Genomic DNA, 26623 nt, shown 5'->3' on the forward strand with positions numbered 1-26623 from the left:
TTATTATTATTATTATTATATTAATATTTAGAATTGTGTCCATGTCATGTATGTGTACCAAAGGTGAAGAAGCAGAACAGCTACAAAAATACTCATAACACTGACTGAATGTATTAATACATAGAGTTAAAGCGCACATGTGACAGATAAAGGGTATTTGGAAGTTAAATAAATATTTAAGGAGTCACAGTCAAGATTTTGAGGAACATCGCACATTTAAAAAATGAAAATAGTTTAGTTTGACTCAGAAGGGACTTAGTTCAACTTGCATTTGTTCAGTTGTATCTATTTTTCTTAAAATAAACTTTTCTTTTATCTTCGTATTATTATTATTATTATTATAATTTTACTATATCTCCATAAAATTCCAATTTGAGGTTATTTTCAACGTAGACAGTTTATAACAGAACATACATACAGTCCATCCATCCATCCAGGTGTTGGGTTTACCCAGAGAGCCACAAAGTGGAAGAGTGTGTGTGAAACAGTCTGAGAAACATTCAGAATAATGTGTCCTTAGTGGCACATGTGGTCACACTATCACACCGTGTATCTTAGTGAAGGGTAGTGTATGTGTGAGCTGTGTAACAACTGTTAGCAGCAGGATCTCTTCTTCTCCGAGGGGCTGCTAAACAGCTGCACCGTCTTCTCCTTCTCTCTGTCCTCCCGCTCTTTCAGAATTCTAAAGGGACATTATGAGACACAAACAAATGAACCAGTTCTGGTTCAGTCAGGAACAAACTCGTCATAGATTTAACCATTTATTGCAACAAATGGAAATACAGTTATGCTTGGTGCCGATGGCTCCGCTCTCGATAATGCTCCCTGGACCAGCCAAGCAGCACGCTAAGCTGAAACAGGGAGCACCATTTTATTTCATGCTGGGGGATTAGTTTCACTGCGTATTTGTCGTGCTGGTGTGTATTAAATGCCGTTTTGCTGTATTGTCACAGCATGGAGCGATCCCTGAGAGTAGAACCATAATGTCAAGCAGTAATAGAGATTAAGTGAAACACATTGCCTGTAAATTAAACCGCTCTATGATATGCCTTATTTCAGTAAAGTAATTATCCCATTTTGAAACTGTTCAAGCAGACAGTTGATACATATTTAGTCTTAGGTTGCTTTTACACTTGAGCTGTTTTATCTGGACCGTTCCGCCGGATAATCTGGTTTGGTTGGGGTGCTGTGAAAGCTCATTCAGACTCTGGTGCGGACCAAACAACCGAACTCTGGGCCGCTTAAAAACAGGGGGTCTCGGTTCGCTTCCAAGCCGCTGGTCGTCTGTGTGACAACACATTATCATCTCCTTTACTCGCCGTATGGTCAGCTGCTCACATTATTCGCCTTCATTTAAAATATTACAAACATTAATGCAAAACCAGGAACCCCAAGACGTTAGAATATCGGTGTCGCTCCATTATTTCTGAGACCAGGAAGTGTCGGCGAGTTTCACTCTGGATATTCTGTCCAATAAACAAGCGACCGTTTCGACCGTGTGACATTTGTTGACAATATTTTGTGCGTTTGACAAAGTGCAGTGTGAACATTAACTGAACCAAATGAAAAATGCTACGATGTTGTAACTTTACTCCCGATTTGCACCGAGTCTACCGGACTATAGGTGTGAAAGCGACGTTACTTTTGTTTTCCTGTTGCATAAACTCACACACTGAGGCCTTTACTTCTGCTCACCTGGCTAAATGAATCATGGACTCCAGCAGATTGTGTCCGGAGCATGCACTGCACTCATAGAAAATCATTTGGCAGTCCTGAAAAAGAGGCAGACATGTTTCAACTTTTGATCAGGATTAAAGGCAAATCTGTACTAACAGCTGCAAAAGCACAACAACAACAACAAAACTTTTCTCATGTGACAACATTAGCTCACATGGTCCTTTCCAGTCACCATAGAAACTATATTACACAGCAGAGACTAGAGCAGTGTTTCTCAACGGGGGTGGTACAGCCCCCCCAGGGGGTGACGCTGGAATCAATATTGTGGAATGGGGGCCATTGAGGTGCCTTTGGGGGGGGCATTTCTTTTAAGGCGAGTTTACACCAAAAGTTCACAACAATACGAGTTTACACTTTAAACTACTTGCAAAAAACAGTGGTCTGCAACATTAAAACCTGCCAGAGACGGTGGTAACTCTTCTTCTCTTTAGTGTTTCTTTAGGCTTTGTGTGGTGCAGCGCCGTGCTGCCTTCATGGGAACGGGACGTCAGAGTATCATCTTATATAAACTCCGTACTGCAGCGTTATGAATCGGTCTTGACGTGAACTTTGTAGTGTATATTAAACGTTAACATCATTTATCTTTAAAGTCTGTGAACATAGCGGTCCAACATTTTTCATTCAATGATATGATTTTTGATAATGTAACAACAATAATAGGACTAATAATAATACTAATAATAATAGGACCTAATCATTAATATTCAGGGCAATTAGCCTACATCTTATTTGATGGGGGGGAGGAGAGGCGGTAAGGGACCTGGATAATGGATAGGGGGGCAATGGTCCCAAAAAGGTTGAGAACCACTGGACTAGAGGAATAAAAAAAAATAAAAATAAGAAGAAAAAGATGATAAACAAAAAAACAACCTCAACCCAATCATACTTGAGTCTCTTCTACATAAAACTCTATTCAGTTCTAGCCACCACTGGACTGTAAAATGAAGGAGGGAGACGAGAATGTCCTGCCTGGATCATTAATTGGAACATTTACTTGTAAAAATCTTCTTCCTGCCAAACCTGGCTACCGAAATCTGGTCCCCTTGTGCAGCGGGGGAAACACAAACCCCGCTGCACGTGACGCTAGTTAACACTATACTCAACAGAAGCTAACGTTAGCCTACCGCTAGCTAGTAGCTGGATTAAACACGGTTACAATGCTGACAGCTAACGCTAAACGGTGTAAAGTGTGACTGTGTTTTACTGTAGAGGATTCAACACCGGGATGTAACAATCTGCAGCTGCCGTCGGAGAAACAACACAGACGGTGCGTTCAATGAAACTGGTAAACTACAGCCTTGTGGCGCATTTGAAGTTAATTGTAAATGTCCTTTTCCCATCTGGTGGTTGTTTGTCATTCAACAGCAATTTACTAGTGAAATAAGTTATTGTTATACATTATTATTAAATCATTTCATGTTGACCATATGGCCTTAGCAATAAACAAGCCGTTCTTTAATGTCACCAACTGTTGTTTAGTACCCTTTTTTTTTTAATCGATTGACAGCCCTAATTTTTATATATATAATATATATATATATATATATATATATATTATATATATATATATATATATATATATATATATATATATATATATATATATAAAAACAGACAAAACAGACCTTGGCTAGTCTTTCGCCCACTTCTTTCTGAACTTGTCTCTCAATCTCCTTGTCCGTTTTGTTTCCCAAGAGCATGATGGGGATGTCCTCGCCGGCTCCATCCTGTCAAAGAAGGAAAATCAAATCATACCGACTCAAAGAAACTGATCTTCAAAGAGTCCTTTGCAGTTAAAAGACCACCGGCTTCCCGGTTGCTACTGGCTCCCCAGTGGGAAACCAGCCAGTGGTGTATAGAAGCATCGCTGTAAACAAATTCACCAACTGACTTTTATTTGTCCTATATCTTCTACATCATCATACTGTGACATTTGTATTGAACATTTACCCAACTGCTGTAGGCAATCAAAAACCCAAAACATAGTAAAATGAGTAAAACCCAAAAATTTGTTCTGTGGTATTTTCTGTGAAGGATGTGTGCGGCGCAGGGCGACTGTTACTGTCTCACCTTTACACTTGTCAGCCACTGTCTGACAGCAGCGAAGCTCTGCTCGGCTGTGATGTCATACATCACAGCCACGCCGTCAGCCTTGCGAAAGAATTGCTTGGTGATGCTCCGATATCTGCAGGAGGAGAAGGGGAAGTAGACGAAAAGAGAAGGTGTGTGTTGCTAAAAAGACAGGATTGTTTTTTTTTTCCAAATGAGAACTTGCTGAGGGGCATTACGTTCAAACACGTATTTCAACTTTTACAGGGAAACTATTGATTCAATGGAACTAAAGAAAGCAGTGGTACACAGCAACGCTCGATGGTGTTTTAAGCCCCCAACGTCTCCTTCCAGGCAGTGCTGTGACTCTTGACTTCAAGGCACCTAACCCTAACCCAAGATTAATAATAACTGTATTTGTTGTAATATTTCCAAATTTACGTCTTTTATAGCATGCTTCATACATTTTATTATCCTTTCCTTTTGGGGGTTAATTTCTACCTGCAGAGGGGGTCCTGCCTAATATGTTAATGGTTTTTTTAATAAATATTTTAAAGATGCCTTGGTTGTCTTTTATAACTTTTATTCTGCCTTATCTATATTTTAATAATTTGACTGTGCTTCTGCCTTTATTGCTAATATTTATTATTATTACAAATTGAATTACTTGCCTCAAGATTTTAACACGATAATACATATGCCATTGGTTTTATGCATTTTACTAACAGTGTGGTTTTATTCTGTGATGCATTTTAAATTATTTATAGTTATTTATTGTGTGGCACTTTTTAAAGCACTTTTAAACACAGCACTTATTACAAATTTTTAATGGTATGTGTATATAATTTTTTTAAGGGCAAGTATTTCAGACAGTATTTTAGACCCTTTAAATTTTTTTATTTTAATTTTTGAGGTTAAATGATGTGTGTTTAATATTGGGATAGAATTTCTTTTGTATTGCGATGCCGGGCTATTTATTTACATACACTTTTTTATATATATATATATATATATATATATATATATATATATATATATATACACACACACACACATATACATATACACATACACACACACTTTATTATTTATTTAAATTATTTATTTTGTAATGTCTCTAGGAGAGAGACCAGGGCAAGTGTGGAGGTGACCTTTTATTTAAAGTTTTAATCTTCTGCTGTCCGTCCTGTCCAGTGGTTCTTTTAATATCTGGCCTTCTTTTAAACAGCTTTTATATAACCTGAACCCGGCTTTTAAGGAGTAAGTGTTTTATTCACACCAGTGGTCCCACTGTGCCTGTGGTGTGGTCCCCCTGTGTCCTTGCGTTTTAACCCGAACCTAACCCTAACCACATCCATTGCCTAATCTTAGTGCCTTCCAGGCAACGCTGCCTCGAAGGACGTTGGGGGCTTAAAACACAGAGAAACCACAGTAACCTTATCAAAGTGCCACAGCTGAAGCATTGTTGCAGTACATTATAGAAACTTGTCCAATGTGATGATGTCTTTTCCCAGTGTTGCCTCACCTCTCCTGTCCTGCTGTATCCCACAACTGCAGTGCCACCTGGCTGTTGTCCACAGCTATTGTCTTTACACTGTAATCTATACCTGCACATACACACAAGAAAATGTTAGTCAGCACATTTTATTATTATTGTTAACTGTATACTGTTCCAACAACACAGAACAAATGACTGTATACATACGTACCAATATGCAAATCTATACACTGACCTGAATGTATGTGATTGTTGCATCATTTTAAAAGGTAGCACATTTACACGTGATGTTTATATTAGAATAAAAATGCTCAGAATGGAAGAAACTCAAAGAGTGAAATACTGTTGACTATTTTATTTTAGACAAAGCCATTTTATTGATGAATACAACAGCGACTGTGTAAATAATCTCTCTCTCTCTCTCTCTCTCTCTCTCTCTCTCTCTCTCTCTCTCTCTCACACACACACACACACACACACTCACTCACTCACACACACACACACACACACACACACACACACACACACAACAGGAACTAACAAGGGTGTGTTTGCACTACACTGTACGTACCCACAGTGGCAGAAGTGTCAGAATGGAAGCAGTCGTCACAAAATCGCTTAAGGAGGGAGGTCTTTCCTACGCTGGAGTTCCCCACCAGGACGATCTTGAAGAGGCGGTCTGGCGGCGTAGGACCACCTTCCTCCTGAAGAAACAAGATATATATATACACACAGTCTCCACAAACGTCTCCTTCCTAAATCCTTACAGTAACTGCATTCATGTATTCCTTAGTCTGGCTAGTCCACACAGCATTCCAGGGTGGGAGAAAAACGTGCTCTGGTTTATTGGCATTTTTTAAACCAATCACAATCGTCTTGGGCGGCGCTAAGCGGCAGACGCAATAACGCTGCCTCGGCAAAGTAGCCTCAGGAGGGAACTTGTTTTGGTGGAACACGTGTACGTTCAAAAGTTGAAAAAACTCAGAGTGGACAGATAGTCTAGCTAGCTGTCTGGATTTACCCTGCAGAGATCGGAGGAGCAGTTAACCGTAGTCCTCAGAAATCCACCAGAGTTTAGAAAGCGGAAGGTAACGGACATCCGGCAATCCCCTAAATGAATCGTCGCCGATATAGACTACGTATTCCTTAAATGCTGATCACATAGTTAAAAAGGTTAGTCTTTGTCAGGCTTTATTTAGATACAGTATATAACTGGATATGCTTACATGTATGCTGGTCTCCTTGCCAACAGGCTGAACTCTTGGAGATGTGGGGGTTTCCCTTTTCTCCACATCTCCCTCCGACTTCTGCTGCTGGCAAATATCGCTCATCACCAAGTTTATATCCTCGTTTTCTGAGGCTTCCTCTCCTTCACTACACTCCTGCAGTGTGCTTTGGACCTGGCAGTCATTCTGGAGCAAGTATGGGAGGTGGTCCTCCTCGATGGAGATGATCCTCTGGAGGTGCCCTCTGGTTTCTGCCAGGCTAAAGGGCTGGCGTGAGCCATTGGCTAGGTTGTGTCTCACAGAGCTGGGGGTCAGCTCCTCCTCATCCTCACTGGTGATACAAAGTACCATTATAGCCCACACTACAGTGCTAATGGGAACAACGCAGATCCAACACAGAAACAGAACATCTACCGCACAAACTGTGGCAAAGTCTAATGACATTTGAATTTATCACTTGGTGATGGTTTACCTTCTGAAGACATTTGTGTTGGGGCGTTTCACAACACTGACCAAAGGCCTCTGCTTCAAATCTGGTGTCGTCTTAGAATTCTTTGGATTCTGCAGAAATTAAGATTTGAGATTCAGTGTTCCATCTAACTTTTGGGGGTGGCTATTCTGGGCTCTGGTTGACACATCTTGTTTTCTATTTCTCTAATCTTTTATAAGAGGACATATGAAGAGGGGGCAGGGGACATTTAAATAATACAGTGTACCAATCCCGCTATAATAAACAGCACATACCTGATTGCATATGTCCTTTTCATCTTGTAAATGTTTGTTCATTTCTCTGGATGCAACAAAGAAATAATGAGAAAGTGAGAACCTGAAGTCTATTCATAAGATTTAAATTTAAGTTGTAATATTGTGTAACTGTCTTTGTTTGTTTTGTAAATTGACAAATTAATAAATAAATGATTTCAAATCATTAGGTCAATTTTGTCTAAAGTGGGGCCAGAACAGCTGCTCCTCTAGATCTATACCTCAGAAGGTCCAGTTGTTTGAGGAGGCTGGCTCGCTCTCGCTGCAGTCCCTCGGTCAGTCTGTATATTTCACTGTGTTAGACAACAACGCATCCTTTATTACAAATACTTTATGACCAAACAGACGCTGTGGTTACACTTTATTAAAAAAATAAAAAATAAAAAATAAAAATAGTATTAAAAAATACGACCCAGAGCAAAGAAAGGCAAAATGAGTTCATCGACTAGAGTGAGTGTATATGACACAGACACAGTGTCTTTTGTTGTCTACTTTCTGTAAGATACAGTATCACAGCATTTGAAACATAAGACTTTATGACGGATAGACACTTTAGTAATCACGAAGGAAATTTAGGATTTTAATTAATTAATTTAAATAGATTTAATAGAATGTAGATGAGCAGTATATAAGAATAAACGTCAGCGTAATCCGCTTAATGAGCAAGGTACATGAAAATAATTGTGGGTCAAAGCAACTCGACTGCTATTATTGCTATGTCTGTAAGTATTACTATGTATATATGTATATATTACAGTTTGATGACAGCATAGAGATCCAGATCTGTGAAAGTCGATTGGTATACAGGCTGGTTATTACGGGCTTACAAAAATGTGTTCATTGACAGTATAAATTGTGAATGAAGTCTGCAACACGCCGGCGTGTTTTACTGCCTCTCCATTTGTGTGTAGCAAAAACAATGTGATTGCATCCTGACCAATGAACAAGAAATAAAAATTGAGAGGCCACATATTCAAGGTGGACGTTATAAAGAAGCCAGAGTGAGTAAGAAGAGCTACCACTCACATCTCCTTCTCCTCGTAAAGATGTGTGGCCTGCTCCTGCAGCAGACTCAGCTGGTCCTGAGCCAAGGCCAGCTCCTGGCTGGTGTGCTCCAGCTCCCGCGCTAACTCCTCATTCGTGTGCTTCAGCTTCACGTTCTCCACCATGGCCACATGTTGTTCACTTTCAAGCTCCTGGCACTGATGCTCCAACTGGAGTCAAAAAAAAAAGAAAAAAAAAAAGAAACACATAAAAACACTTTGGGATTTCCTAGGTTTAGATCAGGAGTCTTCAATGTTTTTTAGGCCAAGGACCCCTAACCTGAAAGAGAGATGAGCAGGGACCATCCCCCCCCCCCCCTTACATATATTGTATAAAAATAAGTTGCATAATAAACTGTTCATTTTATAAAACCCTATAAACACACCCCCTTTAATTGGGGCCCTACAATACTAAGCTATTAAAACAATAACTGTTTACATATTCATATATCATCATGTTTTAATGCCAAACACAGGGAATCCATAAGCTTAACTGATGGCTACCGTACAGGCCAGTAACTGTATCATCAATGTTATTGAGGTTGTTGTTTTTGAGGAATAGGTCAATTTATCTTTGCTAACAATATGTATTCATATATATAATTTTGCTGCCCCCCTGCAATGACTGAGGCCCCCCCCCCCCAGGGGTCGCAGACCCCCAGTTGAAGCTCACTGGTTTAGAGAAAATGTGTGTTGGGTTGCTTCACACCATTTATTGAGGCAGTACTGACCTTTCATTAAATGTTACTGAACCACGTGTCCCTCTCTGATCACAGCAACATAAAACAATCTATAACACTATATGTAGGAAGATAAAAAAATATTTTTATTAACCATGGTCTGGGTGAATACTCGATTCTGATTGGCTGCAGGGTGTCCATGAAAAAGTGATGTAGGACACCTGCTAAAGGAGTTCTGGTTACGGTTCTAAATGAATGCGCTACATTAAAACAAATAGGAAATGTGAATCTGTTATTTCCAACTCGTCCTCTGAACACCACAGGATGGCGCTAACACACAAGCTGCATGAAGCAAGTTATACTTCCCCTCTTAACTGACTTTGTTTCACAGAGAATAACGTTATCTCTCATCCCGTTCACTGTTCAGGTCGCTACTTCAGGGTGCGGCCGACAGTAACGTTACACGTCGCGGATCAAATTGTTTGTAAAAGTCGTTATATTGTTTTGGGGACAATGACATAGGCTGATAGCTAGCTTGTCTTGTTGTTCAACATACTGTGAAATTATTTTTACGGATTGCCAACTGTACACAATGTTATTGACTTTGGATCTTGCTAGCATAGCGCTTTCTGGCTCGTAGCGGAGCTGAAGGGTTCTACGAGCTGAGCGGACTACAAATAGCTCCCGTTGCTAAGGGAGGAAAGTCGTATCTAAGGTCCTTCCTATTTCCTGGAGGAGTGAACAACGTTTGCATTGCATGAGAACCTTATAGGAATCATTGTTCCAGGTATTAGTCAAACCGTCAGGCGTAACCAGGGAAACAGAGTTATTGTTTGTAAAAACTTTAGATTTCGATTGTAAAACTAATTAAACTATAAAATAATGTTTTAAATATGTGATTTGGCAAGTGACTGTGGTATAAACGGGTTAATGCCCTTCGAGGCGTCCATTGTCAGATATTAATGGACGACTGCAAGGCGTGAACCGGCCGACGTGCAGCAGAGGGCATTAACCCTTACTTATTTCCCAAATCAATTCGATAATATTTTCAATTTGATTAAATATCAATAAGGTGAGGGAGATTTCAGTTAAAATACAGTTATTCTCAGAGAATGTATGCTGTAAATTGTAGAAGCAAGCAAAACTGTATGGCAAGAATATAGTGGTCAAACTCCCGGCCCGTTACGTTATACATCCATGGTGACAAGGCATGTATTGAAAGATCAATTTGGGGATTTTATTAATCAATCGATTTTAATTGGAGAATTGATTATTTTAACCCAGCCCTACGGGCTAGATTATCCAAAGCATGAACAGAGCCAAGAGCAGGTACAGAAGTCTAGATTTCTGTAAGAACACTTGAATTATAATATATAAGTAAGGGATAATGTAGAGTGAGCCGGTCATTACTGCAGGAGTGGTTCAAATCAATAATGTCCCACTCGCTCTACATTGTCCTGTTTATTACACGGTTACTTACTAAAGAAAATCAATGATTTGACTCCTAGCAACGGTCTGTTATTCAGAAACAACAGTAATCAGAAATAACAGACCGTAGAATGAGTATTTAACAGAGCCGTGTAATAAAAGTAAGTTCTGACAACCTGTACCTTTGTTTGTTTTTTTACATGAGACTGCACTACCTAACAGGCACAGGCATACTGTAGTCTGGGGAATGAACCAAGTCATCCACTTAACAAAACTCAGTATCACTAAACACTTTCACAGATTCTCATGAATGTTATGTACTTGACAAATTGTACAATTTCTCTCGTGTGTTTGAACATGTGAAAACAAATGTATGTTTGGGGCACAGAGACCTATAACTGTTGTATCATACAACACAGCTATCATCATACAGTATAATGATAGTTTAATATGTGTGTTTATGGTACAGTGGCTCATTTACATCATTCTGTTCCCATGTCATTTTTTGTTTAAGGTGTCTCCCATGTGTTGCTGCTCGACCAGCTGAATTTCCCTATGGGATAACTGAAGTGACAAAGTGCGTGTATGAAGGGTTTCTCAGAGACAGTGGCTACTGCAGTGCACTTTCTGAGAAATCCTTCTGCTATCTCTCACTCACCCTTCTCTGCTTCTGAAAGAGCTGATCCAGCTCTCTCTCCTTGGCGGACAGCTGCAGCTCCAGGTCTCGACTGCGAGACAGAAAGCGCCCGTATTCCTTTAGTGCGGCGATAAAACAGGAAAGGCAGGAAGACCAAGTGCAGGGGTGATGAGGAGGAAGAAGATGTACAGTATGTGATAGATTTAGCAACAAAATAAAACACACTTGTTTGACATCACTAATAGGTTTGTACCTGCACCACAATCCTGTCTTTTTCAGTTTTTATTTGCTGCTCCATTTCCACATAAAGGCGCTGGATCTCATCATCGTGTGTTGCTGCTTTCCTGTATGGATCAAATTCAGATTTGATGATGTGCCATGTACAGTGTGTACCTCACACACTGTGTGTGAAACAACCGCCTAGATTAACACAATTTTAACTCATAAAGTATAGTAGAGCGGTTCGATATGGAGAAAATCCGATATCACACCATTTTTGACCAAATACCTCGATGTCGCGGCGATATTGTTGGGTTGACTATTGGTGCTTTCACAAAACATTTAAACAATGAGATTTTTGATAAATATTAATCAGCAATGTGGATATAATGTCTAAGTTGGTAAAGGCAAATAATAGAACAGCTAGAACAGTCTGGGAAATTCAGAAAATGACATCACTACTGTAATGCAGTCTGTAGGGAGTTGGGTTGGGAACGGGAGGGTAGCAGGTTCAAGTCCCCATACGGACCAAAGTATGGTGGTGGACTGGTAGCTGGAGAGGTGCCAGTTCACCTCCTGGGCACTGCCAAGGTGCTCTTGAGCAAGGCACCGAACCCCCAACTGCTTGGGGTGCCTGTCCATCGACAGCTGCAGCCCCCTCACTCTGACATCTCTCCATTAGTGCATGTATAGGTACTGAGCATGTGTGTGTAACTCAGGCCTGTGTGTAATGTGTGTAATAACAGACTGAAAACATTGTAATTTCATTTACGGGATTAATACATTAGGGCCCGAGCGCTGACAGCAACAAAGGCCCTATTGAAACTGAAGGAATTATTATTCTTTATCCAGCAAATTAATCGCCTTTTTGAGGGGCTTAACATACTCAAAAACTCAACAAAATTGGCAGTCGCATCAAGTCTGGTGAAAATGTATGTATTTTAAGGGTTTCGGGAATAGGCCCACAAAAATGGCTCACTAGCGCCCCCTACAAAATTAAAAACAATTGAGCCCCTGCAGTACGTTTAATGTAGACTAACGAAACGTTGTACACATATGTAGCATGTCAAGACGTACAAAAAGCTCATTGGAGCCATACCCTAAACCCAACAGGAAGTCCGCCATTTTGAATTGAAAGATTTTCCGATTTTGGCCATTTCCACGTCGTACTTTAACAAACTCCTCCTAGAGATTTCATCCGATCAACTTCAAATTTGGTCTGTGCCATCTTAAGACGTTAAAGATGACGTTATTAAAAGAAAAACTTTTCGTCATAGGGCATGGCCGTTGCAGGGCGGCCATTTTGTGCGTTTCGCCATCGAAACAGGAAGTGGGTGTAACTTGAGTGTACATTGTCCAATTGGCTCAAAACTTTTCAGGATTCATAAGACTAACTCTGAGGACATTTAACAGACAAAATTGACTCAAAGTCATAGCGCCCCCTAGTGGCAACAGGAAGTGGGCCTAAAAGTCAAGGTGCTATACTTTAACGAACTCCTCCTAGAGATTTCATCAGATTGACTTCAAATTTGGTCTATACCATCTCAACACCTTAACGATGAAAAGTTATTAAAAGAAAAACTTTTAATAGCGCTACTGAGCCGCCCCGTATACTTTAACCATGCCCACTTACTCAGGCCACGCCCCATTCCATAACATTTGAACCATTTAAGGTAGAGTCTTGTGTGAGGTGTCATTGAACTCAGCAGGGGTTCCTTCTTCATTGGTGATGGTTTGGCCCGCCACCTATGCTTAAACCATGCCCCCTTTCATAACTGGTGACCCATTTAAGGTAGAGTCTTATGTAAGCTATCAATGAACTCAGCAGACTTCCTTTTTTATTGGTAAAGGTTGGCCCCGACCCCTATGCTTTGGCCACGCCCCCTTTCACAGCTAATGAACTGTATGACGTAGAGTCTTGTGTGAGGCATCATTGAACTCAGCAGGGAGTTCCCTTTTCATTGGTGACGATGTGCAGTGTCTGAGTGCCGCACAAATGCACGGTCGCAACTTGCAGCTTTAGTTATTATTATTAAAACCAGGAAAAGACAACACTTAACGATATTACGATATCCAAAACTTAAGATATCTAGTCCCATATAGATGTCAATATAATATTGCTATATTGCCCAGCCCTAAAGTATAGTATGAAAAGTACCTCCCCCCCCCCCCCCCCCCCGGTGACCTTTCGAGAGCGCTCTCCATCTCCCTCTTCTCCTGGTTGGCCTCTATGATCTGGGAAGTCACTCTGGCCAGGAAGTCCTCAAAATTGGATAAAAGGTGAGGTTCATCTCGGCGCACCTGGACCCACAAACTGCGCACCTCAGCAGCACTGATGGGACAGAGTGAAGAAGCAGGGGTATACAAGTGTCAATTTCTTTAATGACATTTGCAGTCTGTCGTGAGGTTTCACAAGAACTGCACTGCTATTAATTTTTTTAGAGGATAACTAGGAGAAAAAAATGTCAAAGATGTAGGGTGGAAATTCTAGCACAGCAACACAAACATGCAGAGGCAGCAACTCAGGTACCAGATCATTGCGTTTTTTTTTTGTTTTGTTTTTTTAAATCCATTCATCATTGCTGCAAAAATCTTAACTTATTCCATAAGTGCTTGTTTGAATGCTTTTGTGTGATACAGGCTCTGCAGCTAATGCGCTGACGAGACAGCAAGATTGACACACTGCATATAAACAATGATATACAGTAGGTATTGAAATGTGCATTCATATCAGTAGTGAGACAATCAAACCTGAGTGATGACAGAAATGTTATACCTATGTGATCAGAAACAATGGAATGTGCCTGTAAGCTATGAGAAGGTAAGGGAAGTTAAACAAATCCCTGGAAGACTCAACGGTTTCAAATACTTATCCTTAAACTCTGGCCAACGTCAAAATCAGTTAGTGCTGCACAAACTGACCTGATTTTAAATGTCAACTCGAGCCAACCAGGTAGCCGGAAGCCAACAGGATGGGTAAATCTGGCATCCACCTCCACCACTGTGTACTTTTATTGAGTTGGAGTTGTTTGTTAAGGTGAGTCTAGTCATGCTTTTCATAAGATCCTGTCATTATCCAGTGTATCTTTTAATCGAACAAAGCAACGTCTAAACAGGAGTTACTTATGCCCATTAAATATTGAGAAAGTTAATGGTTGACATTGTATATACAGAATTCCTGGAGATAAATTCAATACCTTTTAATACCATTTTTAATATCTTCTCAATATTTTTTAAAACCAACACGCCATTGAGTTGCAGGTTTATACGGCAACACGTTTTCTAACCATTAAACAGAGTTTGAGATTTATAAAACTACATCCTCTAGGCCAATAGAACAATGCAGATAGGGAAAGTCAACAGAATAGATTGAGACTCACTGACTTTGGAAACATCTTGCAACCCTAACCCATCTTGCATTTATTTCACCTTTAGAATAAAATTAATAGATGAAATAAAATGATAAATTAAAGCCGTTCAAAGAAACAAGCAGTCACTGATTCCATTATAACCACTTAAAACTAAGTGAACCTTCTTCTGTATGTACAGACATGAGTACACAGAAAATATTCCATGAGGCAAGTGAAATACAAGAAAACAGACATACATACAGACATGCAAACAAACCGTTTGAACTTGATGATGCCATTATTTCCATTTCAAACTAAGTGAACCTGTGATCTCATAGTAAGAGCTTCAATTGAATTGCTTTTTCTTCCCCACGAGGGGTGCATACCGCTCAAAACCAACATGAAAAACGTTAACTAGTAATGTTCACTCAGCGTTTTGTTTTGTTGTTAAACTGTGTGTAAAATGAGCGGTGACGTTAATCACCGGTTTCAGGTAACGGCACCGTCTATTTGCTGGATGGTTTTAAGCTAACGGTCGGTAGCTAACATTAGCAGATAAGCCCATTGACAGCGACGTTATTGTTCATATTTTGGCACAATCAATGTTTCTGACCGTGGTAGTAGTGGTCATAGTGACTGAAAGTGTGATGTGAGATGCTAAAAAGAATCTACACGCCGTTTTCAGGTAACGTTACTTTTTGACGTTCAACACCCCCACCCCCGCTGCTGAAATCAATTCTAGAGGAAACACTGTCAACCATCACAGCATCTACATAGAGAGCTAGCTAGGAGTACATAGTAAAAAAAAAAAAAAACACTTCCACACTGTTAAGAGAATGCACAAAACACCTTGCACACTGAGAGCACTAACACATGTCCTTAGCTAATCAATCTGAATAACCTATCCACTTCTACTGTCCCTATACAATATTTTCTTACCAGCTGAGCTGCCACCTGCTTGCCCTGGAGGAATGTTTGCACTATACTCTTCATCTGTCTGATGCACCACTCAGGCTCTCTGTTCATCTTTGTGGGATACAAACAACTTGAAAACAAAGAAGAGCTGCTGCTGGCTAACAGCGGTCTTTGGAATCGGCTTTGGCTGCGACTCTGGAAGACTTGGAGTTAAGCTTTTCTTTGAGAAAAGAACAAAGAACAGAATTCTTAAAAAAGGAAGATGGGTTCGGAGTTTTGCCGACCCGATACGGCAAAAGTTTAATCTATCAACTAGCTCCGCTATCTTCTTCGTTGCCCTGCTTGGTTGTAGCGCGCAGAGGGAATTTGAAAGACAACCGTTTATCCCGCCCCTCGGATTGAGCCCTGCCAATGGTGAGTTCCCAGAACCAACATCTTGATGTGGGTCTGGCTCGTTCTCTTAATACATCCATGGTCTGGCTTGGCAGGCTAAAATAGGTGGGATAGGATATAATATCACACAAACTTCACAAGATCAACTTAAACAGACATAATAAAAAAAATGGACAACTCATAGTTTGCAACAAAGAAAAGAAATGAATACCTCGTAAAATGGTGATTAATACTTTTTAATGGCCTTCATTTTTACCAATTTGATTTACTACCTTTTAATACTTTTTAAAACCCCGCGGACACCCTGATTGATTCAGATGCGGTAGTAAAGGCTTTTTAAAAGTGTGACTGTTGTCTGGAAGTGATGTTTCCAAACAAATCCTACTGTTTAACAAAAAATAAAAATAAAATAAAATCACATTAAACAGACTAATATTCAAGCAGAAGGAGTCTCACTCTAATACAGCGAGGCAGAGCACAGATTGCTCACAGGAACAGCTTTGCTTGAGAGTGGAAACTTCCAACTTGTCTCTAAGTTTGCACAGCTGATTGTAGTCTCAGGCTAAGTTCACCTAAAAGGTAGTGTAGACTAAGCAGCCGTTAACAAAGTGAACAAAGATATGACGTGGGAACAAAACAAGAACACACAGTACAGTACTCACTCTTCAAAGACATTGTTGGCTCCGAGGTTTTCCATGAGCATGCAGAAGTGTTTCTCCTCTTCATCCTCGTCTTCTCTTGCCCGGCTCTCCTCCCACTCGGTCTGGTACAGGACCTCTGTCGGGCTTTTACAGGGGTTCTTCTCCTCCATGCCTCCCTCTACAGAAATCTCCTGACCGGATAAAAACTCAACTAGAAAAAAAAACAGGTGCACAATCGAAACATCAGACTACACCTACTGATGATAGTACCATTGTTTTAAGTGGAAAGAAACAGTCTGAAAATGTACCAAAGCCGGAGGAGAACTCTTCGAGGGTGAGGTATTCGTTGCCGTCGGAATCAAGGGTATCAAACACATTTTCCAACTCCTCCGCACTGAGAGGGAGCTCAGTGTTCAGCCTCTATTTAAAAAGGACACAAAACACAGCTGCTATTGGCAAGAACAAAGCCTCAAGGGCATTAACAATACTGTAGCTATAACAACAGCTTCTTCAGACATATAAGGACAGTCATTAGTGCAGTGGCTACGGAACAGTTGGTGGTTCTTCACAGTTATTTTTACCAGTCAGAATTAGACTAAAATTAGCCCAAATAACACAAGATGCAAGTTATATTTCAGTTAGCCTCGTTCTCATTCTAACCAGAACATGTTTAATGGACATGCATCATCTTCGGCAACACAGTGCTTCACACTGATACAGTTAAACACATCAACACCTGGAATCTTCCCAGTGCAGCTACAGTACAGTCTTCAATCATTGACCACTGGGCAACTCCATCGGAACAGATGTTGGTGCAAGTGAGACTGTGTCTAACCGCGTGTCAATCACTGCTCATGCACACGCATTCATTCTCCCTTGTGGGGGGGAAGGGGGGAGGGACTGAGAAGTTGTTGATGTTAAAAAATCTTGGCTAAGTCCTGGATCTTCACAATCCTACCTACAGCACCTTTAACTAAAGGGTTAATCCAAAGGGACATGACGGAGCGAGAACCTCCCAAATAACCCTTCGGACCATGACAGTAACTGCTGGATCGTTTACAAGGAAAGCCAACACAGCCACACCTCTGTAAGCAGCTCGGGTTTTATGCCGTGTTTACACTGCTGCAAATGTTGACTGAGGTGACCCATACAATCCAGGGGAGGGACAGGGAAAGGGTAGCATCTGCGTACGATTATCAGCTGTTCTTGTAAAGTGTGTTATCTGGGCAAAACATATCCCTAATGTCAGCAAAGAGTAGAATTGTAAAGCCAACAGGTTGGTGGCCACAGCGTGAAGCGTACTTTTAAGCTGTGAAAATATTGTGAGTGAAAATACTGTGTCAAGAGTGCACATAAATGTAGGCAGTACTACTCATTTTTCTTGGTAGATCATCTGCAACCTTTGACCGATGTATGGAAAGTGTAAAACAAATATAACTAACAGTAACAAGCGCTACTTTCAAGTACTGATTTTACTCTTCATTACAGACGCTCATATAAATAGCAGTGAGAAGGACTGGACCGCTGTCCTTGCTCGCCATCTAATTTCCAAGCCATTATCATAAAACGCCAGATCAAAGCTGTGTATCTATGCTCCTCGGAGCGAGAGCCTACAAGTGCTTCATCAAAGGATTAGCCACGGCAGGGATGAATATCCGAGTGGCAAGTGAATCTGCACAATAATGGGAGTGGAGGAGTTGCATGACAAAGCTTCCACCTGGCTCTCTGTGTCTCAGTCGCTTTTATGCCGCTTTGAATAAGCTGCACGTGTCCTGTTTGGCATCATGAACGAGTGCACAGACCGTCCCTGCACTGTACGCTCATTCGTGATGAATAAGGAGTTATCTCTAAAACCACATAACGAAAATGTGAACGTGATGCTCTGTACACTGTGGATGCTAAAAAAAAATAAAAAAAAAACATTGGTCCAAACAGCGCTGATACTTTGACATTTAGGTGTCCCTACAAGTTAGAAAAGTTGGTAACAATTTTTTGTTCCTATTATTTTCTGTAGCAGTAAGCCCATCAATGAAATCTAAGCTAACATGACATCATTTAAGTTCTTTTATTTGCATTACTTTCATGCAACCAAGGGGAGCCTTTACGCCACGTTACACCCTTGTATCAGCATCCTTACCTGCATGTCACGTCGGGTGATGAAGCCCTTGTTCTCCATGTCGCACATCTGGAAGAACTCGTGGGTTTTCTCCACGATAGTGTTTTGTCCCACGTCCACACGCGTGCCCGCCGCGCCGCTGCTTCCTTGCCTCTGCCATGCAGTTCGGGCCACAGCAGTGGCCGTGGTGATGGTGGTGGCGCAGGGAGCAGTGAAAGCCGCCATGGTACTTGTGAGTCTGTTGATGCAAGAGCGTTTCCCCGGCGCCCTTCACATGAGCCAGGTACAGTACAGACAGAGGTGTGGAGGTAAGAGATCCCGGAGAAGTCGAGCTTCAGGCTGCTCGAGCATCAGAGGCTCTCGCCAATGTCACAGACTGTCATCTCTTAGCAACCGCCTCTTTAATTAGTCGAGGAAACCTAGGAGAGAGACACGAGAGTCTTCTGTTAAAAATAAGCACAGCTCCTTGCCCAATACAATTTGTTACAAAAAATATGTCAATCAAATCAATCACATGTATTTAAAGTGTAACATCACCATTAGACATGGTCTCAGTGCACTTTACAATTAAGGGAACACAGAAATAACAAGACAGCAACAAAACAATTGAAGAGCATTAAAGCAGTAATAATAAACAATACAAAACCAGCAACATAAGACAATGAGTGAAAAAGGTTTGTTTGTGAAGGACGCAGAAAGGATGGTGTGTTATGGTTGGCCATAGTATAATGAGTGGAGGTGGGTTTTCAGTCTAGATTTAAAAATGTCAACTGAGTGAGCTTCTTTAAGATGTAGTGGGAGGCCATTCCACAGATGACAGGCACAGTAGGAGAATGCTCTGTAACCAGCTGATATTTTGTTTATATAAATATATGACCTGCATCAAAAACATGTTATTGTGCCTAGTGTAGTCTAGTCTAGAAAAGGTAGTGGGTTTTTAATCTGATAAATCAGATAGAGACTTCAAAAAAGGATATCATCATCCTCATATAACAGCACATGCATTAAAGGAACATACTTCAGAGACTTTGATTAGTACATGAGTGGCTAGGAAGGGCACTTTAAATTCCGTTTGTAATTATGTTATATTAAACAGCCAGTGAGTGGTCATTATGTAAACCTTTATGTTTGATAATGTTCTCTCTCGCTCGTTCTGCCATGTCTCGCAAACATTTTCAGTTTGATTTGGATTTAGTTGTGCAATTGTTAAACATGGCCCACTGCGTGCTGTACACTTAAAACAACTGCTGCTCTTCTGCTTTACTTCAGGGACGGTGGCCTTTGCTGAGACAAATGTCATCTGACAAGTGAAGCCCAAACTGAAAAGAAAGTTGTGGTATGACGAGGAGGGCCTTGTCTGCCTGGAAGTATTGACTGATATAACTCACTTAGTGGTGGGTTTCATGGGGACTGTACTTCTATGTGCACTGGTTTGGAAGACTGCCTTCCGGAGGCTGGTGTGCACCATAAGTTGGCTCAGAGTATCAGACAGTGTGTGTGTGTGTGTGTGTGTGTGTGTGTGTGTGTGTGTGTGTTGACCTATGCAAATGTAGACATGTGGGACTGGTAAGTCAAACAGACTAAAAAAATAGACGTGCATGTAGGCAGGTAAAAGGACAGAGGAGAATGCAGGGTGAGAGACATAATACACACCTTCTACTGGCACGAATGGAATCTATATTTGTAGCTCATGAAGCTCTTTGAAGCCTTTTTAAATTGATACCCTTAATCTGAAATTGATTTTACTGTCCGTATCGCCCATGTATACTGAAGATATACTGGACCTTATTGAACATGTGGTTCTCAGAGATGTACTTAAAAATAAATGTAAACATTTCATTCAACATTTTCTACGGAGTGGCATGTTCTTTGTGAAATATTTGCTATTTGTGAATATGTCATGTTTGGAAGTGTGAGTCTAAACATTGTGTAAGATATTGCAAGCAGGACCAAAACGTCACGTGTCAAGTCACCAAGCCCACAGTGAGCAATAGACAAAGCTTATGCCTGAGAGAGGAAATAAGAAAAGGAAGTAAAAGGTGACTCAGTGTTTGTTAGGAGTGATGTAGGGCTTTTGCCGACTTACACGCTTCTACACAGATACTTACAGTATTATGTAACAGAAAGACATTTTATCCAATGACCACATCTGGCACATGTTTAACACTAAATTGTCTTGCTCTAACTTCACTAAATTGCAGGCCAATAATAAGTTTAGGGAATAAAATAATACTTAGCGAATCTTAAAGTATTTGTCATTTTCCTAAGATCTAACTTTTAAATGCTGGAGCTTACTGCTTTGCATACAGTTACCTTATCTCTTTTAGGGTTTGATATGGAACAGCTGTCAGCTATCTGCACAATAGCACTTACTACCAGCTAAGCAAATTAAAAGTAAACCAGAAACTAAAACTCTGTTTAAAAAAGAAGCGTCAACATTCATATATATATATATATAAAAATGAACATCCTGGCAGATGATTGTGTACCTATAGTCCCAAATAGTCACTACATTACCAGGATACATGCAAGATTCAGTGTGTTCAACATATGTGAGTTTCTCTTGCCTAAAGAGGTCACACTATGCTCATAAGCTACATATTAAGAACACATTGTGGTCAGGGCTACAGAGAGACACATTTACTGTGTGGTCTATAGTTGTGGCCACAACAGGTTTCTGCAAAAGACGCATCTTTTGTTTCTTTTGCATCAACTTCTGTGTTTCCCCCCGTGTATTGCAAGCCTGGTGGCCCACTAGGCCTAAGCCACTGGGAACTGTTTTTCAATGCATTTTAAAGCAACACTAGAGGACTTTTTGTAACTTAAAATAATGTTTCCAAAATCGTTTCAGTGGTTCATCAACTCGTAACAGGGTGAACGGCACTTCTGCATTCGCTTTGCGGTCCTCTACCGGCTATAACCGCACTATGCAAGTTTGCCAGATCGGGTAGCGGATCTGGGGTCCGTTTCAGACAGCAGGTTTAGTGAAAACTCTGAGTTTGTTAACCCTGAGATGAGGGAAACTCTGGGTTTTCTGTTTCAGAAAGGGAGGTTAATCAAACCTGAGAGAGAGGGGTAACTCCAGCCCGTTTCAGAAAGAGACGTAACTTAACCTCAGAGTCAGTTACTATGGTGACTGAGCCTGTGAACCTAACCTGGTCGGGAGCAGGTTTTCTTCAAGAAACCTCGAGTTTCTCTCAGTCTCCTCCCTCTGACACAGCGCGCTTTCATTTTCCTCATTCATTCATTCATTCATTCATTCATTCATTCATTCATTCAGTCTGTATCAGGCGCATTTTAGCGCTGCATGAATAAAAAAAAAACGGATTGGTTTATGTTAGGCAGATTAGAAAACGTGTTGTTCTCAAACATTGCATGTCCTTCTGTCGACGATCCCGTTCATGAAAAAGCTGTATTACTTCACAGAGAGTTTACGTCTGACTAGACGTATTTTCATTTCCACGTAACCGATTTGAGAGGTATTTTCTTCACAGCCGACCTTATCCATCCTCATATCACCAACATCCACTATCATGGACATGCTTTTACCAGCAGATTCTTTGTGTCGCATTACGTTTCTTGCAAACGGCAGTTTTCTTTACAACACTGGTGATGCGGATCATACTGTAATAATAAAGACACTGTATGCAGAGCTGTCTGAAGAGTGAGACTCGCTCTGAAACATTGTTTTAAAACATTTTTGTTGTGTTCCCTGGACACAAACCAGTAAGAGCCATTAAAAAGAATTAAATGATTATAAATTATGTTTCTGTTAATGATCATGGTGCTGCAGGCTCACAATGGGATTAGTAGTAGCTTACTTTCTCGCCCGCAGGATTGCACCTAAATGAAATTATAGGTGTAATACCATTCCAGTTTTCACCAGTAACATTATAGGTTACCTGTGATTAAATATGAAATGAATACACTGTCAATGCTTACGCATTGACTCGAGCAGCAATGTTCTCCCACACCAATTCTCTCTCGTTTAACAGCAACGAAATACATGTTCAAACTCGCTGTATGTGCGCATGAGTACTTCCGCCGACCAGTTTGTTTGTGGTTGTTACCAAGGTAAATCATAGTATCATGGCTCCATTCATGCTGCCTTTTTATTGTGGTGGTGCACGCGCTTAGCTCTGAGTCAACCTACTCCGAGTTGATTGAACCAACTCAAATCAGCTGTTCTGGAACCGAAAACTCAGAGTTCCCCATCTCAGGGTAAATCAACCCAGAGAGCATGGTTAGATTCAGAGTTTGTTAAACCTCCTTCCTGAAACGGACCCCTGTAGTTCGAATGAGACATAATGGACACAATTCCGCTTCCAACCTGTAGGGGGACCGAAGCGGGAAAAGTTCTCTAGCATTGTTTTAAGACTTTAAATACTAAAGTTTTTTTTACGGCTCAGTTAGAAACATTTTCAAAATTCCAGTTGGCTTTTAGCATGCACTTAACATAAGATAAGGTATGGATCTGTCTGTCTGATAGCTTTTTAAATTCAGAATTTCGCAATTCCAGCCATGATTCTGTGATCACAAAGGCTATTGGGCTCTACATTAATGCTGCCATCGGTCTGTGACTGGCCCCAGCCGGGCCGTCGTCGAAAAAAAAAAAAAGACACTTGCCACCGGGCTAAACAACTTTTCTGGGGGAAACTTAAAAAAGGTCACTCTTGCCTAAGTCACTATCAACAACAATGGTATGATTTAAAAAAAAAGCCACAAGCAACAACGTCAACCAATGATTTATGTAGCCTGGCACAGGTCTTAAAAGGAGGCACAAATAAGGATACTTACAAAACTACTGAGTAGGCTACATCTAGCTGCAATATCTTACTGGACTTTATTACATGATTCATTTCCAAAAAATAAACAGTGTGTGTAAATGTGCACAGATGAAATTAAAGTTGGTTTCAAGTGTCTATGGTGACAAATGCGATTGTGAAAGAAACACAATGGAAGACGTAGCTGCTCTGGACCTGGAATTCCTTATTATTGTTGCTTGTAGTTGCTCAAATATTTCACTAAGCAGCTTTTTGTTTGTTGTCCAATGTGCTACCTAATCCAATAAAGAGGAACAGACCCTCTGTTCTGACCTATTTTACTGAAGCACAAACTTTGTCAAAGGAATCTTTCACAGCGACTTATACCCAGTCCAAAGGGTAGAAAGAGCTGGGTTCAACTAGGCCTGCCAGAATAGCTTTCAGTAGATGTTCAAATAATTAATGGATTTAAACACCACCAACACACAGAAGACACGTTTTATTCAGAATATAAGAAATCAAGGCACAGGAGAAATGCCAACAGCTATAGTATTGCTATTATATATTAGCTATATAGGGCTGGATGATTAATCGAAAATGTATCGACATCAAAATTCTGAAGCGGTTATACCGACGTATTTTTCCTATGCCGATGATTTCAATGATTTATTTCTGTTGATGGGCCTGATTTCTCCTTAAAAACATTCATGTGTAGGGTCCGAAATTAACCCTCGCCAGTCGCCAAACGTGGCATTTTCCGTTTGGCGAGTAAATCTCAGAGGGCTGTCCGCCACATGGCGAGTAAATGTTTGTACCTACAGCAGTGGTGTAGGCAGAAATAGTATTTTGGATGGGCCGGTACAAAAGTGAGTGGGCCATTTTCAAAAAGACGTAGAAGTAGCAAAAAGGACAAACTGAAAAAAAACAGCAATTTTACCTTCCAAGATATACTGGATTACAATGGCAATAGCAGTACTGTCTACAACATGCTCAACCAACAAAGCTCAGTCTAAAATGTTTGTACAACAATATAGACCAACCTATTCAGGCTAAAATATATTTGCACCGGCAGAACCAGCAGCATTGGCGTTTTTATCGTTATAAAATTAACCATTTTAATGCACAAAGTGGCAACTAAACATGAACCCAAACAAGCAGAGAAGGAATTTACATACTGCGTCACATAGAATAGCCTACATCAGACAGAAATCGCACATGTAACATATTCTTTGTGCATTCATAACAGCATTGTTGCTTCAGGACTATGGTCAGATCGTGAGCAGCAAATGCGCTACCAGCAGTAAAAGAAAACCAAAGAAAGAAAACTTCCAGCCAAGTATTGTATTAATTATGAAAGATATAATGAAAAGTGGCCAGCAAGGCGCCAAATCTTGACATTGTGTCAAGATAGCCAGTGTATCGAGTCCACGATAGTGACAGGATCAAAGAAAACTGTCACTCCTTCACTTGTCTCTCGACCTTTTTCACAGCAGACATTTTTTTTGACTTGTCATAGTAGGAAAAGCACAGCTGAAATTGATAACCTTAACGATGGCTCAATTCCATCAAGTGTCCCAGTAAGCTGTTTCAGTGAGTCAGCATGCACAACACCAGGGCCTCTCCTAAGTGGAAAGCAGCCATCATTAATGGGTTTGAATACACCTGTGCTTTTCCTACTACGCCATGTCTGCCGTGAAAAAGGTCTCTTAAACCTATCTTTAAAAGAAAAGAAAAAAAAAATGTGTCCATGCTGTTGAACAGTTTCTAATTACATGGCTGCACTTTCTGACGATCCCTAACTTCAATGGGTTTTTCGGTTTTCATAGAATTATGGCTATTATAGTGTGACTAGCACAGCACAACAAATCTGGCGAGGGATACTGTTCAAAAGGTTTACCTAATATTACCTAAGTATTTGTGTGACACGCTGGAGGTAGGCATTTCAGGTTTAACAAGTAGCCTATACCTTCAAGTCGTCAAATTCAGTTACTCATCTTCCTGGAGTGAGGTAACGACCATTTCCCACATCTAACAACAACAACAACAATCATCTGCAGCTACTGCGTTCTCTTTGAGGAACTGCAACGTGCCTGTCACTGTCAACTGTCAAATACTTAATCGTTACAACAGAAATGTCTTGCAAAAGTCCAATACGAAACGATAAACATGATGCCAGTAGAAGAGGGGAGGCTTGTGATAAGCAAAACAATACTTTAAAAGGTTCTAATTTCACAACACGTGTAACAAGGTAAAACATTTACTTCCTACCCTATAGCCACACTTTTTACTGTGCAACTTCCTGTGATAGAAAAAGTCTCATTGACACTGTACGAAATAAACTTTTAGCATAAACTAAATTAACGTTAGGAAACACTTAGCTTTAACATCCAGTAAGATAATAGATGTAACATTGACGTTAGGCTAACAGGACCAGCAAAGAGCAGACCTAACGCTACTGTAACGTCAATACGCGGACTGTATGGGAACAAAAGTTAACGTTACGTACCAGTGAATGAAAAGTGAGACGGGTTGGAGGAATTCATTGTCTCCGTTGGTACTGTATCAGCCTTATGCGCTTGTGGTTAACCTCACTGTTTACAAGTCAACTGGTGTGAGTGCAGGAATTTGAGTGAGCACTGACTGGGCAAACCGAAGGGAGGGACTTCAACAAAGTCATCGTTGGTAACCATAGCAACACTCTAGGAAGTCAACATGCAGCAAGACGCTTCACCCCCTCCCTTTTTTTTTTATCTTCTCTTCATCAGTAGCAAACTTTTCTCAGCCGCATGTCAGGAATGGTAGAAAACAACTACACGTGGTGTCTTTTATAAATGTTTGAATATCAATCTCAAAATGAATTTGTGGAGGTATAGGCCTACGTGCAGTTTAGTGTCACAAATTATTTTCCAAAAAGTGAGTGTCACAAATGATGAGGGTCTTATTTGAGACAGGTTAGTTTATTATTTTCCAAAAAGTGAGTGCCCCAAAGCTACCATAAAGCTACAGTCTGCGGGATTATGACTGAACGCCTCAAAGGCAGAATCTCTCCCAGACGGGCCCTCGGTTGGGTCCGGGTGAGCAGAGCCGTTCGTGACTGGTTCGGGGTGCGCGGCCACGAGTTTAGAGGGGTTCCGGGTTAGGCAAGTAGCAGGCCTATCGTGATTTC

General features: G+C 40.7%; 1 protein-coding gene across 1 annotated transcript; it reads right to left on the bottom strand.

Annotated features, from left to right (window-relative positions):
- On the bottom strand, positions 1-26092 carry cracr2aa (calcium release activated channel regulator 2Aa). The gene is made up of 18 exons (XM_078257658.1): positions 25964-26092; positions 18716-19113; positions 16887-16998; positions 16600-16789; positions 13465-13611; positions 11314-11404; positions 11082-11177; positions 8299-8486; positions 7494-7565; positions 7255-7300; positions 6983-7071; positions 6511-6841; positions 5856-5988; positions 5312-5393; positions 3808-3922; positions 3363-3464; positions 1696-1772; positions 1-682 (listed from the first exon to the last, which is right to left on the bottom strand). The coding sequence occupies exons 2-18, from the start codon at positions 18917-18919 to the stop codon at positions 595-597; spliced, it is 2163 nt and encodes a 720-aa protein (XP_078113784.1). The 5' UTR covers positions 18920-19113; positions 25964-26092; the 3' UTR covers positions 1-594.
- Between the last annotated feature and the right edge of the window lie 531 nt (positions 26093-26623).

Source organism: Sander vitreus, chromosome 8, assembly GCF_031162955.1.
Source record: "Sander vitreus isolate 19-12246 chromosome 8, sanVit1, whole genome shotgun sequence".
In the NCBI taxonomy this organism is placed as follows: domain Eukaryota; kingdom Metazoa; phylum Chordata; class Actinopteri; order Perciformes; family Percidae; genus Sander; species Sander vitreus.

Bases quoted from the DNA above. Each gene is read 5' to 3' on its own strand.
- cracr2aa (XM_078257658.1), bottom strand. From the start codon at position 18,919: ATGGCGGCTTTCACTGCTCCCTGCGCCACCACCATCACCACGGCCACT. The intron at 8,487-11,081 runs GTGAGTGAGAGA...TTTTGACTCCAG, and splicing joins TCTTTCAGAAGCAGAGAAGG to TTGGAGCATCAGTGCCAGGA. The intron at 7,301-7,493 runs GTATAGATCTAG...TGTTGCATCCAG, and splicing joins AAACAACTGGACCTTCTGAG to AGAAATGAACAAACATTTAC.